The sequence below is a fragment of the Lolium perenne genome, chromosome 7 (assembly GCF_019359855.2).
Source record: "Lolium perenne isolate Kyuss_39 chromosome 7, Kyuss_2.0, whole genome shotgun sequence".
Lineage (NCBI taxonomy): Eukaryota > Viridiplantae > Streptophyta > Magnoliopsida > Poales > Poaceae > Lolium > Lolium perenne.
The window spans coordinates 113,931,652-113,946,631 of NC_067250.2; the positions used below are offsets into that span (position 1 = coordinate 113,931,652).

General features: G+C 43.5%; 2 protein-coding genes across 2 annotated transcripts; one reads left to right on the top strand and one right to left on the bottom strand.

The window, feature by feature from the left end:
* The first annotated feature begins 1,224 nt into the window (after window positions 1-1,224).
* LOC127323941 (OVARIAN TUMOR DOMAIN-containing deubiquitinating enzyme 12) lies at window positions 1,225-4,746 on the top strand. Its single transcript, XM_051352053.2, has 12 exons — window positions 1,225-1,249; window positions 1,875-2,096; window positions 2,179-2,277; window positions 2,363-2,529; window positions 2,718-2,791; window positions 2,907-2,961; window positions 3,072-3,146; window positions 3,275-3,348; window positions 3,451-3,499; window positions 3,604-3,688; window positions 3,801-3,857; window positions 4,553-4,746. The coding sequence occupies exons 2-12, from the start codon at window positions 1,955-1,957 to the stop codon at window positions 4,612-4,614; spliced, it is 939 nt and encodes a 312-aa protein (XP_051208013.1). The 5' UTR covers window positions 1,225-1,249; window positions 1,875-1,954; the 3' UTR covers window positions 4,615-4,746.
* A 559-nt stretch (window positions 4,747-5,305) lies between these two features.
* Window positions 5,306-8,378, bottom strand: LOC127323940 (ABC transporter F family member 1). Its single transcript, XM_051352050.2, has 5 exons — window positions 8,015-8,378; window positions 7,449-7,522; window positions 7,148-7,358; window positions 6,817-7,051; window positions 5,306-6,535 (listed from the first exon to the last, which is right to left on the bottom strand). Exons 1-5 carry the CDS (start codon window positions 8,219-8,221, stop codon window positions 5,484-5,486), a joined length of 1,779 nt encoding a protein of 592 aa, XP_051208010.1. The 5' UTR covers window positions 8,222-8,378; the 3' UTR covers window positions 5,306-5,483.
* Between the last annotated feature and the right edge of the window lie 6,602 nt (window positions 8,379-14,980).

The following is a 14,980-nucleotide window of genomic DNA, read 5'->3' on the forward strand; positions in this document are numbered from 1 at the left end:
GGCTTGAACCAAATCATCCCCTACAGTTTTAACTAGACCATGCTCTTCATACTACTCTAATCAACCTATTTCATCGATGTTTCATCCATTAGATCGGATTGATTGGGATGAGATTTGCACCGGTAGACTACTTTTGGGGCTAATTCATCCCATTTTACAAGAATTAGGATAGAAATGCACCTAGAGACAACTATGAGGACTAAGATGTATTTAGCTTTTTGATATTCAGTCATTAACCATGTCGTCGCAAAGTCTAGACCTAGCAATCTCCAGGTTAGGGCCGTCGGCAGGTGACGGGCGCGGTGGTGGTCCTCCAGCATACTGCATAGCATAGCTAGATCCAGCAGCAAGCACAGAACCTGTGACGAATGCCGTCGGATGAAATCGGAGGGGCGCTGCATGGACTGCACGCAATGGTGACGAACACATGGCGCACAGGGTGGAGATTCGATATTCTTTGGCCGTCTTCCTCCGTGGCCCAACCCCAAAGGGTACGACCATCTGCGCCTCCATTATTAAACTGCGCTTGCTACCAGTACTCCGCTACTCGCCGTCGTCGTCGTCGTCGTTAGTAGCTCCGAATAATCAATGAGTGAACAGCTGCCCACTGCTGAAGCGAGGAAGAAACAAAAGCTCATACGAGCGACCTTGTCCGGAGCGCGCGCGCGACTGCAGACACCGAGAGAATCTCATCTACTGCATGCTGGCCGCTAGCGGAGCCATTTTCTCCTGCTAGGAGTAGTAGTATTCCGTGCCACGTAGGTCCCGTCGAGGTGCTCGTCCCATTTAGCCCGTGACGTCCGCGAGATTCCCCTGATCGTCTCTCATTCGGCATCGTCTTCTTCCTCCCACCCCAGGCGTCTGTCTCCTCCTCTCTCTCTCTCTCTCAAGGCACTTCCCCTTCTCCCCACCCACCAACCAACCTCTTAACTACTTCTACTTGGAGCGCATCGTCTCGCGGCGTCTCGAAGCCGCGACCAACCTCGAGCGTCTCCGCTCCGACCTTCTGATTCTGCTTCTGCTACCTTACCTACCAAGGTCAGCGATCCTAACTTAGCTCGCCTCTTCTTTTCTTCTGCGTCTACTACTTTACCTACTGCTGCGCGCTCTGCTGTATCGTGTCTGTGCACCGCCGACAATTTCCAGCCGTTGGGCGCGATTACTTACACCTGCGCAATGCCGAAAGGATGAGCTGAACACACACACCATCATCTCTCAATCAAAATTGTTCGATTCAGGAACCAAAAAGGTGCATGCTATTAGCTAATCAGATCTACGAATCTTAGTTCTCCTTTTCAACTTGGCATAAACAAACTTGTTTGACCACCGTGTTTCCAGTCGTCGGTGGCGCCCTTTCCATGGATGCTCTACTGTAGCTCCCCAATTTGATAGTGGAGGCATCCCGGCCTGAGAGGAGGAAAAGGCAGTACGGCCCTGTCCATCCATTAGAAAAGCTACTCCCGCATTAGTGCACAAATCAAAGAAGCAGCTTGGAAAGGGCACCCACTCACCCCACTTTCCGCTGGAGCAATTTGGGAGGCAGGGAGAGATTGTTCCAATTCCTAACTCTAGGCCCTTTAGCAAAGTGGCCAAATCCCTATCTAGTTGGATGCCAAATTCTCCGATACACACTTTCTGAACAGAGCTTATGGCCCGCTTTGTCCTTTACATAATGGACCTGCCTGCATTAATTTCATCTTTGGGGCCAATCAGTTTCATGGACGAAACAATATTCACATAGTTTGTCTCTCCCCTCTTATATTAGTAGTAGATGGCATAAACAGCCTGGTTTGTTCATCCTCTAGTTCATGTCTTTATCTCTAGGGTGGTATCACACTATAAATTGCCTTTTCATGCTTGTGTTTGTGTTTCAGTTGATGACTATATAGCCACACTGAACTACAAGGAGCGTCGTTCTTCATCGGTGAAAGAAAGAAACCGGTGTGAACAGATCATGATTACTTACGAGCAAGACGACGACGTGCTACGGTGGAGCTTCAACCCTTTCCATGATCCATATGCCAACTCCGCTGCGTATTGCGGAGCAAATGTTCAGCATGATGGAGGCTTCTACAATGGCTGTTATGCCAGGGAAGGTACACAATGTCTTGCTACAGCTGATACTTCCAGTTTTCTTGTTTTTGTTCTACTAGTAAACAGCTTTCTCGGTTTTGCTAGCTGTGGACTTGTCATATCACCAGAACGCAGACGAAGAGCATTTGCGGCTACAAATGTGCCCCAATGGATGGTATGATCCGTCCAGAAACTATTATTCAGGTACCTGCCTCGCAAGGTTCTGCTTAGATGTAATATCAAACCCTCTAGATTTACTTCATCACCGTAATATGGTTGTTTGATGTAGGCTATGAGCAAGGTGAAGAGGAAGCTGATGATACGGAACCTTCCAGCTCAAGTTCAAGCCCAGGGGTAAACCCATACGGAGAGGATTTCACGCTCGAGCTTGTCGATGATTCTTTTGAAATAGATGGCGAAGTTGGGAAACGGCTGAATCAGATGGTGCCTATCCCTGTAAGTTCACCTGTCCTTTACCACTTAGCTAGAGGTAGTGTTTTTCAGAAATTTAAAACATCATGAATGCTAACATCCCGATTATTTCAGAAAATTTCTCTGTTCCTAGTTTTGATTTCGACGTGTAGCTTATTTTAGCTACATATACTGCAGCCATGCAAGTTAAGTAAATGGTTCCCTTTTTGTAGCATGTTCCAAGGATAAATGGGGAGATACCTTCTGTAGATGAAGCCACATCAGACCATCAAAGGATCATAGACAGGTTAAATGTCATTAGTGCAGCATTTCTATTACAGAGAATGCCTTCTAAAATAATTCTGAACAGATTGAATTATACTGCAACCATTGCCTGATTTTTCGCAAGACTTCTTCTGTAGGTTGCGACTCTATGATCTTGTTGAGCTTAAGGTACTGGGAGATGGTAACTGCCAAGTAAGTTGCATGTTACCTTAATTACAACTTAGATGAATAGTAGGCATTTTTGTCTAAGTTACTACATTAAGATGTTTCCTCCAACTATTAACTTTCTCTCTATTTTTCAGTTTCGTGCACTATCTGATCAATTCTACCGAAGCCCAGAACACCATAAATTTGTTCGGCAGCAGGTCATAAACCAGGTCCGTTTGTTATTTTCTTGTGCCAAAAGTTCAGCTCTAGGTTGGATGTAAATGTCTGTCTCAACTTTATTCTTCTGGGTCTTTTCGATTTCACTGTGCCTAATTTGGTACTTGCTTTCATTTCACAGCTCAAGTCCCACCGCGATACATATGAAGGATATGTCCCGATGGAGTATAGTGATTATCTAGAAAAAGTCTCACAGTATGTTTTTCTTCTTATTTAGTGAGATTCTCATGCGAAAAGCTGATATTGTAGAACTGTTAGTAATTTGGTTGATTATATTTCCATGCTGTACCTGAACAGAAATGGTGAGTGGGGTGATCATGTGACTTTGCAGGCTGCTGCAGACACGGTGTGCATTCCCTTCTAGATCCTCGTAACTCCCATTCTTTTCACCTGTGTCTTGCTTTTATATCTTTTATCACTGACATTGTGGGTTTGAATGTTCTTCTGCAGTACGGAGTGAAAATATTTGTGATTACATCATTCAAAGATACCTGTTATATTGAGATCCTACCAAATGCTCAGAAGTCTAACCGAGGTATGAGAACGCTTCAGTCTATGTCGAAAACTAGTACCACCTTCTGCATATATCTGTGACTATGTTAACAAGCTTGCTCACAAATATTCTAAAGCAGAGCTTTGATTTACAGTTATATTCTTGAGTTTCTGGGCGGAGGTCCACTACAATTCCATCTATCCTGAAGGAGGTAAATCTCAACATGATTAATAGTGTCGCCTTTTCTTTTGCCTCTTTTTTTTCGTATTTACTACTTGAAACGATGTATACAGCTATTAGGATCATCACCTGAATAAACTCGAGCTGGCCGGTTACATATAAAAGAGCATGACAAGCATGAACTTAGCACATGTAGCTCCTTTTATTTAGAAGAACAACCGACCCATCACATGAGGATCACTTGAGTCTGATTTCCTTGTTACTGTGATAGATAAACGTTCTGTAAGATTTCGAAAAATTATTAGCAACATCCATACAACATGTGTAAACCATATCACCAATTCGACCCAGAACTCAAGAAACAGAAAAAAGACAAAATCGTCTATAAATAGTGCCACAAGGATACTACTCATTCCATATTTGAATTCAGTACTGCTCTTTTGTTTACGAAGTCGTGATGAATGTAGATGTGAAATTTTGGGACGGTCTTGCTTATTATCTATGTGTCCATACCTTAAAACTGAATTAGTGTTTGTGCTGCAATGTGCTTACCTGCAACCGAAAAACATCCATGAGAAAATTAGTTTTCATCAACACAGAACGCTCATGGCAGTTTTGTGCACATGGCAGGACTCCAGTTACAAGACCATATATTCTCAGCACTGCACATGCAATGCTCCTGTTATCACCTGACCTGACCGTCCTTCGTTTATGATTGTGCTGCAGATCTACCGACCTCGGAAACAAAAAAGAAGAAGCGGTGGTGGCGCTTCAGGAATAAGCACTAAAGAAACCAAAAGCTTACATGATAGCAAGTGGAGAAAGAGAAATGATAAACGAGGAGGAGCATTTGATTTGGTTTCTCTTGTCCAGTTTTCACAAATTTATCTTGAATAAATGAAGCCTCTCCTTGCCAGTAATTTGTATTGTTTGTGAAAGTCAATCATGCGGTACATAGAGTTCCAGAAATTGTGCAAATTTGAAAATTTCACAACAACCAAGCTACACATGCAGTTCCAGACAGAAAATTTCACAACAACCAAGCTACAGATGCAGTTCCAGACAGAAAATCATGCATGGATACATAGAGAGTTCCAGAAATTGTGCAAATTTGAAATTTTCACGGACAACCAAGCTATACATGCAGTTCCAGACAGAAAATCATGCAAATTTGACGAGCCAATTCAAACAGTTCCAGACTGGATCATGCAAATTTGACGAGCAGATTCAAGTAGGATCTGACAGATGAAAAATCACACCATGCCACTCAACAGATGAAATAATTGAACACTACTAGATACCAGTGAAATGAACCATCCGTTGGTTACAAACACAGAACTCCAGATGAAATAATTGAACACTACTACTAGATACCAGTCAAATAAACCATCCGTTGGTTACAAACACAGAACTCCAGGATACAACACAACAGACCATCACAAGTAAATCAATAATGACGAATAACTAACACCAACAAGATATGAAAATAATATGAATCATCTGGTTATAAAAATGACATACTGGAATGTCTTAACTCGATACAATGATACTCATACATGTAGTTACTCTAGAAAATTATAACTTTTCTGATACAGAGGCAAAACTTTGGGTTGTCTATAGATCTCCAAAGAGCCGAGGACCAAAAAGCAAAGGCACTCTAGAGACCAGCCCTCTTCTTCAGATGTTGCTTGAAATCCATGATATCACCTTCCCACCTGGTCACCGCCTGTTTCTCACACACCCAGATCTCTTGAGCAACCTGGTTGATCAGCCTGAAGTCGTGGCTCACAAGGACCAATCCCCCATCCCATTCCTTCAGTGCTTCAGCAAGGGAGTCAATGGTCTCAATGTCAAGATGATTTGTTGGCTCATCGAGCAACAGCATCTGTGGCTGCCTGAATGCCAGCCAAGCAAAGATAACACGGGCCTTCTGCCCATCTGACAGATTATTCATTGGCATTACCTGTGCCTTCCCTGACAGGCCGAACTTGCCAATTGCAGCTCTCATCTTCTCCTCCTCATTCCCAGGGTATTCCTTCATCATGTACTGCAGGGCTGGCATGTCTAGGTCCAGCTTCTCAGTGAGATGTTGATGGAACTGCGCAATGCGTAGGTGATTGTGGCGCCTAACCATGCCGTCCAATGGAGTTAGGTCACCGGTCATGAGCTTCAGAAGTGTGCTTTTTCCCGCACCATTGGGGCCGACCAGTGCAACTCTTGAGTCAAGGTCAACACCAAAGTCAAGGTTCTTGTAAATGAGATTATCTGGGGTGTATCCAAATGTCACATCAGCAAACTGTAGCACTGGTGGTGGGAGTTTACCAACATCTGTAAAGCGGAACACCAGAATCTTGTCATTGACAACCTTCTCAGCAAGACCAGCACGCTCCATCTTTGCAAGAGTTTTCTCTTTGCTCTGAGCCTGACGAGCAAGCTTTGCAGATCCATGACCAAACCGTGCGATGTACTCCTTCATACCAGCAATCTGCTCCTGCTCCCATTTATACTGCTTCATTTGATTCTCTTCAAGTTCAGAGCGGGTTTGCACATACTGGTCATAATTACCAGTATATAACTTGAGGATTTTGTTCTGCATGTGGATGATGTTAGTGCACACTCCATTCAGAAAATCTTGGGAGTGTGAGATGACAACAAGTATACGCTCAAAATTCTTTAATTTTTCTTCCAGCCAGACACAAGCCTCAAGATCTGCAGAGAGCAAGGCAAAAAAATTGTCTCAGATTGCATTCAAGTAACTATAACAAATCACCAAGAACATATGTAAGCAAAACAAGACACTAAGTAGTGCTTAATACTAGTGGTTGGGAACTTGGGATGTATCAGGAAAATATTACAAGAGAGTCAATTTTACCATCGAAAATTTTATGGTATGGTGAGTGTTGAAGGAATATTACGAAAGTACAGTATTTCTACTGAACAATTGTTGAAATTCAGTTTTCATTAGTTTCAGATCATTGTACAAGACTCACCAAGATGGTTAGTTGGCTCATCAAGCAAAAGGATGGTGGGATTCATGAAGAGCGCCCTTGCCAACGCAATCCTCATACGCCAACCACCAGAGAAATCTCTAGTTGGCTTTGCTTGCATCTTCTTGTCAAAACCTAGACCAAACAATATCTCAGCAGCACGCTTTTCAGCAGTTGATGCATCCATTGCTTCTAAACGCTCATATACAAGATCCAAAGCTTCACCGCCACCATCATCCTAAAAGGTCAGCAAAGATAAATAGAAGTTATAACTCAGCGTTCTATAGACACAGGTGAAATAAAACAACAAGGATGAGAGGGCTGATGAGCCAACCTGTGCAGACAAAATTTCAGCTTCCTTTTCCAACTTGATTCTTTCTTCATCACAACAGATGACAGCTTGCAGCGCAGACATGTCCGAAGCCTCAATCTCACGGGTGAGATGGTGGATGTCCATGTGCTCAGGGATGGGAAGTTCCCTGTGGCCTATTGCTGTGAGAAGGGTAGATTTTCCACAACCATTTAAGCCGAGCAAACCATAACGCCTAAGATTAAATAAACCCATCAGTGAAGTTTTCCAGAAGGATATGCATGGTTGTAATACCAAAATAAAATAAACGGCTGGCAAACTATACCTTCCATAGTTAAGCTCCAGCTCTGAATCCACGATAAGGTCATGGCCATGAAACGTTAATGAGAGGGACTCTATCTGCAACATACAAAGGCATATAGTATTAGAAAAATAAGAAAAAATATTAAATGAATCAATTGGTATGAAGTATGGAGTGGAGATGCTGCCAAATTGTGGTAGCATCGTTCAAGAACTCGTAGCCATGGCCCCATCAAACCAGGTTTTGTCTGGTTGTTTCTTTCTAGACTAGAGTACCTTATAGTACCGTAAGGAGATTTGGTTCCAAGAACATGGGAGATACGTGAGTGGCCAAACTAGCTGCTCATCGTTGAGCCCTAAGATTACTTACATATATACTGGTAAGAAATCGAAGTTCGTTTAACATGGATCTCCCGATCTATATTTCGCCTAAAAGACGCAATCTTCCGTTCTATGAAATAAAACATCATACGGATCTAGTCACTGGAGAACGAAACTAATCTACGAAAGGAATTCACGCAAAAGAAAATCCTACCATGGATGAATGAATGAATAGAAACAAGAAGAAACCAAGATCTGATCTTTACGTACGTGGATATCACGGGAGAGCGGATGGGAGGCGAGGACCCCGGTACAGGTCCGATCGGATAGGCTGAGCGCCAACAAGTTGTCGGCCGCCTTGTCGGCTGCGGCCGTGGCCGACGAGGAGGACGCGGCGACGCTGGACTTGGCGCCCCTCTTGGCGGCGGCGGCGGCCTTCTTCTGCGCGGCCTTCTTCTTGCTGGCGTCGGACACCATGGTGGGAGATCGGGGATAGGTAGCTGGAGGGGAGGGGATTGGTAGCTGGCCGGTGGCGCGGATCTGCGCAACCCTACGATAGAGGATTTGTAATCCCCTCCCTCTTGGCGGCGGCGGCGGGGTTGTGGTGCGGAGAGGGAGAGAGGCGTTGTGGTGGGGAAGACAAGCGCTACTTGTATTACCCCTGCTTGACTGGGCTGGGCTGGGAGGCTCTAGTTTGACCGGGCCGCCAAGGCATGGCAGGCTTCTCTTACATTTGGGTGGGCTGCATGGGCCGGTCTGCCCATAATTCCTGTCGTGTTCATTTAAAAAAAAAATCATGTCGTGTTTTAGTTTAAATTTAAGCTAGAAGCATGAAAAAAAATAGAACGGAGGAAGTATAAAGCATGGGAAATCAATCATTTTTCAGAGGGGTCAAGTAATTCCAGATTAAAGTATGTAACTCCTTCACCGCACTTCGCAGATCTCTTTTTTCTTATGAGGAAGGGAATATTCTATCTCTAGATAGCAACCCCACTACCTGACTTTGCAACGTTTACGTGCATCAAAGTCATTTGTTTTTCCCGCTTCGATCGCTTCTCTGCTAACTCTCCCCGTGCCTTATTTTCTCCATATTTTCTTAGCGTGTCATACCTATTTTCTCCAATGGGCTGGACATCCCTACCTGGGATGGACGAGGCGCTGGTACATGAGCTTGACGAGGCGCATGTTCATGGGTTGGACATCCCATTGAGTCGCTCGTTGTACGTCCAGTAAAACAAAGGCTCAGCCGATGTTCGTGTTCCGTGTTGCTCTTGTGTTGGAAATCTGCTCACCGTTTTGCCTCTCCTGATTGGATTGCATTTTATTTTGGATCTAGATTTGATTGGATTCTGCCTGCTGGTTCTTCAGGCAAAGGAGTAAAAGGCTATCATCATGTGAACATCAAAGGCTCCTTGCATTGGTAAAAAAATATGTCAGCTCTTACTCTTAATGTTCTAATTCACATTGAATGATCACTATATTCTTATTCTATGTGCTCGCATGCGTTTGTTCCCCTCTAACATCCCCCGAAATTTATTTGATATATTTGAATTCGCTCTCCTAGATTCTTCTATCAACTCAGCATTGCAGACAACAATGTTGCGGCACACATCTAAGAAAGGCAAGGGGGTAAACAATAAAATAGCATAGGTAGTCAATGTTGAAAATATAAGATAATTACCATATGAATTAATTTGAACTAATACTTGATAAATTATGACTACAGAAACAGCAGATAAACTAATTATGCAGATCAACAAAATAGAAGAACAAACAACATCTAAACAAGATAAACCAAACGCATGTACTCCGAACAGCAGAAGTAGAAACTCTAGTAAGATTTGAAACATGGAATAGAAAAACACGTGCGGTCTAGCGTTGGCCGCAGAAGCAGCAGCGGCGGCAGCAGCGTCGACGTTATCTCCATGTTGAGGTTGCCGAAGAGATTGTCGATGTCTGGGAAGAATTGGTCGTTCGGGAACTCATCATCGGACGACGTCGTGTTGCCAGTAGTCGCGCGCAAGCGCTTCCCAAAAACATGATTGTCCCCCACCCGTACAGGTCCACGAGAGGCAAGATTTCGGAGGCCTGCTGTCCCGTCAGCCGGTGTACGCCGAACGACGGGATGAGGAAGACGAAGCCGACGACGCAATGTACTAGAAAGAGGCGGTCGCATATGGGTCATTTTGGCGGCTAGGGTTTGCGTTCGTGCTTATATAGTTGATAGCTCCAAATTTCAATGCTTTTTACTACGGATGTTCCACCACTTATCTCTCGGTTTCATTGGGTTTTCATTGGATTTTTTATTTCAACTAATGTTAATATCGCAATCCAGGCGAAACCTTACTTTTGAATTATGTATTTCAGGAGGATCTGAGGACATTTATGAGTTTTGCAACAAAATAAAGACATTTCCTTTTGAGGCCAATTTCATCCTGGCGATCGAGGGAGTTTAGCAGCATCCGTACGGGCGGGGCCGACCGTACCGCCCGCTGATGACCCACAAGTATAGGGGATCGCAACAGTCTTCGAGGGAAGTAAAACCCAATTTATTGATTCGACACAAGGGGAGCCAAAGAATATTTGTAAGCCTTAACAGCGGAGTTGTCAATTCAGCTGCACCTAGAAATAGACTTGCTCGCAAGAGTTTATCAGTAGCAACAGTTTTATAGCGATGCTTGATAGTGAAATATCAGCAGTAGTGTAACAAAGACTATACTAAACAGCAGGATTAAAATACTGTAGGCACAGGGATGGATGAATGGGCGCTGCATGGATGAGAGAACTCACGTAACAATCAAGGTAGGGCATTTGCAGATAGTAATAAAACTGTATCCAAGTACTAAACAACCATAGGCATGTGTTCCGTATATAGTCGTACGTGCTCGCAATGAGAAACTTGCACAACATCTTTTGTCCTACCAGCCGGTGGCAGCCAGGCCTCTAGGGAATCTACTGGTAATTAAGGTACTCCTTTTAATAGAGCACCGGAGCAAAGCATTAACACTCCGTGAACACATGTGATCCTCATATCACTGCCTTCCCCTTCGGCTGTCCCAATTTCTGTCACTTTGGGGTCTCGGGTTCCGGACAGCAACATGTGTATACAACTTGCAGGTAAGATCATAAAGCAATGAATATCATCATGAATTGATAACATGTTTAGATCTAAGATCATGGCACTCGGGCCCTAGTGACAAGCATTAAGCATAACAAGTTGCAACAATATCATAAAAGTACCAACTACGGATACTAGGCACTATGCCCTAACAATCTTATGCTATTACATGACCAATCTTATCCAATCCCTACCATCCCCTTCAGCCTACAGCGGGGGAATTACTCACACATGGATGGGGGAAACATGGCTGGTTGATGGAGAGGCGTCGGTGGTGATGATGGCGATGATCTCCTCCAATTCCTCGTCCCGGCGGAGTGCCATAACGGAGTTTCTGGTCCCGAGACGGAGTTTCGCGATGGCGGCGGAGTTCTGGATGTCTTCTGGCGATTTCGTCTAACCCCCGTGCGTTTTTAGGTCAAAACCCTTAAGTAATCCAGAGGGGAGCGTCGGGGGCTGCCCGAGGCGTCGCCACCATAGGGCGGCGCGGCCCAAGGGCCCACCGCGCCGCCTTGTGGGGTGGGCGCCTCGTGGCCCCCCTCCGTCTCGTCTTCTGGCTCCGTCAATCCCCCGTGAAAATAAGCCCATTGCAATTAATCCCGGGGATTTTCCTGAAAGTTGAGTTTCTGCACAAAAACAAGACACCAGGGCAATTCTGTTGAAAACAGCGTTAGTCCGTGTTAGTTGTATCCAAAATACACAAATTGGAGGCAAAACAATAGCAAAAGTGTTCGGGAAAGTAGATACGTTTTGGACGTATCAACTCCCCCCAAGCTTAGCTTATTGCTTGTCCTCAAGCAATTCAGTTAACAAATGAGTGCGATAAAAGAACTTTCACGAACATATTTGTTCATATGATGTAAATATTCTCATGGTATGGACAAGTACTTAGGCAATTCATAATAAGATACATGCAAATAAAGTCATCTAATAGCAATGTCAATCATGGAAAAGGTACCAACAAATTAATAGTAAGCATCATGAATCATGTCTGTCAACAAGATTGCAATGTTCATAAAAGGATATGATAAAGTGGTATCTCGCTTGCCCGTATTTGTACAGCAAAACATAAATGCCCGGGCACCTTTGAAATTCATGGAAAGACTGGAAGTAGAGATTATCAAAGATAAAAGCATCAAAGTTATACCACAGTTAATCACATTGTGGGACAAGCATATTATACTAAGAATGGCAGTTGTGCTCTCAAGAAGGTGCTCAAAGAAAGGATGGTGACTCAACGTAAAAGTAAAAGATTGGCCCTTGATACGTCTCCGACGTATCGATAATTTCTTATGTTCCATGCCACATTATTGATGATATCTACATGTTTTATGCATACTTTATGTCATATTTATGCATTTTCCGGCACTAACCTATTAACGAGATGCCGAAGAGCCGATTCTTGTTTTCTGCTGTTTTTGGTTTCAGAAATCCTAGTAAGGAAATATTCTCGGAATTGGACGAAATCAACGCCCAGGGGCCTATTTTGCCACGAAGCTTCCAGAAGACCGAAGGGAAGACGAAGTGGGGCCACGGGGCGCCGCCACACTAGGGCGGCGCGGCCCAAGGGGGCCCGCGCTGCCCTAGCGTGTGGGGCCCCCGTGTGGCCCCCTGACCTGCCCTTCCGCCTACATATAGTCTTCGTCGCGAAACCCCCAGTACCGAGAGCCACGATACGGAAAACCTTCCAGAGACGCCGCCGCCAATCCCATCTCGGGGGATTCAGGAGATCACCTCCGGCACCCTGCCGGAGAGGGGAATCATCTCCCGGAGGACTCTACACCGCCATGGTCGCCTCCGGAGTGATGAGTGAGTAGTTCACCCCTGGACTATGGGTCCATAGCAGTAGCTAGATGGTTGTCTTCTCCTCATTATGCTTCATTGTCGGGTCTTGTGAGCTGCCTAACATGATCAAGATCATCTATCTGTAATGCTATATGTTGTGTTTGTTGGGATCCGATGGATAGAGAATACTATGTTATGTTGATTATCAATCTATTATCTATGTGTTGTTTATGATCTTGCATGCTCTCCGTTATTAGTAGAGGCTCTGGCCAAGTTTTTACTCTTAACTCCAAGAGGGAGTATTTATGCTCGATAGTGGGTTCATGCCTCCATTAAATGCAGGACGGTGTGAGAAAGTTCTAAGGTTGTGGATGTGCTGTTGCCACTAGGGATAAAACATTGATGCTATGTCCAAGGATGTAGTTATTGATTACATTACGCACCATACTTAATGCAATTGTCTGTTGTTTGCAACTTAATACTGGAAGGGGTTCGGATGATAACCTGAAGGTGGACTTTTTAGGCATAGATGCATGCTGGATAGCGGTCTATGTACTTTGTCGTAATGCCCAATTAAATCTCACAATACTCATCATATCATGTATGTGCATTGTCATGCCCTCTCTATTTGTCAATTGCCCAACTGTAATTTGTTCACCCAATATGCTATTTATCTTATGGGAGAGACACCACTAGTGAACTGTGGACCCCGGTCCATTCTTTTACATCGAATACAATCTACTGCAATACTTGTTCTACTGTTTTCTGCAAACAATCATCATCCACACTATACATCTAATCCTTTGTTACAGCAAGCCGGTGAGATTGACAACCTCACTGTTTCGTTGGGGCAAAGTACTTTGGTTGTGTTGTGCAGGTTCCACGTTGGCGCCGGAATCCTGGTGTTGCGCCGCACTACATCTCGCCGCCATCAACCTTCAACGTGCTTCTTGACTCCTACTGGTTCGATAAACCTTGGTTTCTAACTGAGGGAAACTTACTGCTGTACGCATCACACCTTCCACTTGGGGTTCCCAACGGTCGCGTGCTGTATGCGTGTCAAGCTAAATTTCTGGCGCCGTTGCCGGGGAGATCAAGACACGCTGCAAGGGGAGTCTCCACAATCCAATCTCTTTACTTTGTTTTTGTCTTGCTTTTATTTTATTTACTACTTTGTTTGCTGCATTATATCAAAATACAAAAAAAATTAGTTGCTAGTTTTACTTTACTTGCTATCTTGTTTGCCATATCAAAAACACAAAAAAATTAGTTACTTGCATTTACTTTATCTAGTTTGCTTTATTTACTATTGCTAAAATGGGTACTCTTGAAAATACTAAGTTGTGTGACTTCACAACCACAAATAATAATGATTTCTTATGCACACCTATTGCTCCACCTGCTACTACAGCGGAATTCTTTGAAATTAAACCTGCTTTACTAAATCTTGTTATGCGAGAGCAATTTTCTGGTGTTAGTTCTGATGATGCTGCTGCCCATCTTAATAATTTTGTTGAACTTTGTGAAATGCAAAAGTATAAGGATGTAGATGGTGACATTATAAAATTAAAATTGTTCCCTTTCTCATTAAGAGGAAGAGCTAAAGATTGGTTGCTATCTCTGCCTAAGAATAGTATTGATTCATGGACTAAATGCAAGGATGCTTTTATTGGTAGATATTATCCCCCTGCTCAAATTATATCTTTGAGGAGTAGCATAATGAATTTTAAACAATTGGATAATGAGCATGTTGCACAAGCATGGGAAAGAATGAAATCTTTGGTTAAAAACTGCCCAACCCATGGACTGGCTACTTGGATGATCATCCAAACCTTTTATGCAGGACTGAATTTTTCTTCGCGGAACCTATTGGATTCAGCTGCTGGAGGTACCTTTATGTCCATTACTCTTGGTGAGGCAACAAAGCTTCTTGATAATATGATGATTAATTACTCTGAATGGCACACGGAAAGAGCTCCACAAGGTAAGAAGGTAAATTAAATGAAGAAACCTCTTCCTTGAGTGATAAGATTGATGCTATTATGTCTATGCTTGTGAATGATAGGACAAATATTGATCCTAATAATGTTCCGTTAGCTTCATTGGTTGCTCAAGAAGAACATGTTGATGTGAATTTCATTGAAAATAATAATTTCAACAACAATGCTTACCGGAACAATTCTAGTAACAACTATAGGCCATATCCTTATAATAATGGCAACGGCTATGGTAATTCTTATGGGAATTCTTACAACAATAATAGGAACACACCCCCTGGACTTGAAGCTATGCTTAAATAATTTATTAGTACACAAACTGCTTTTAACAAATCT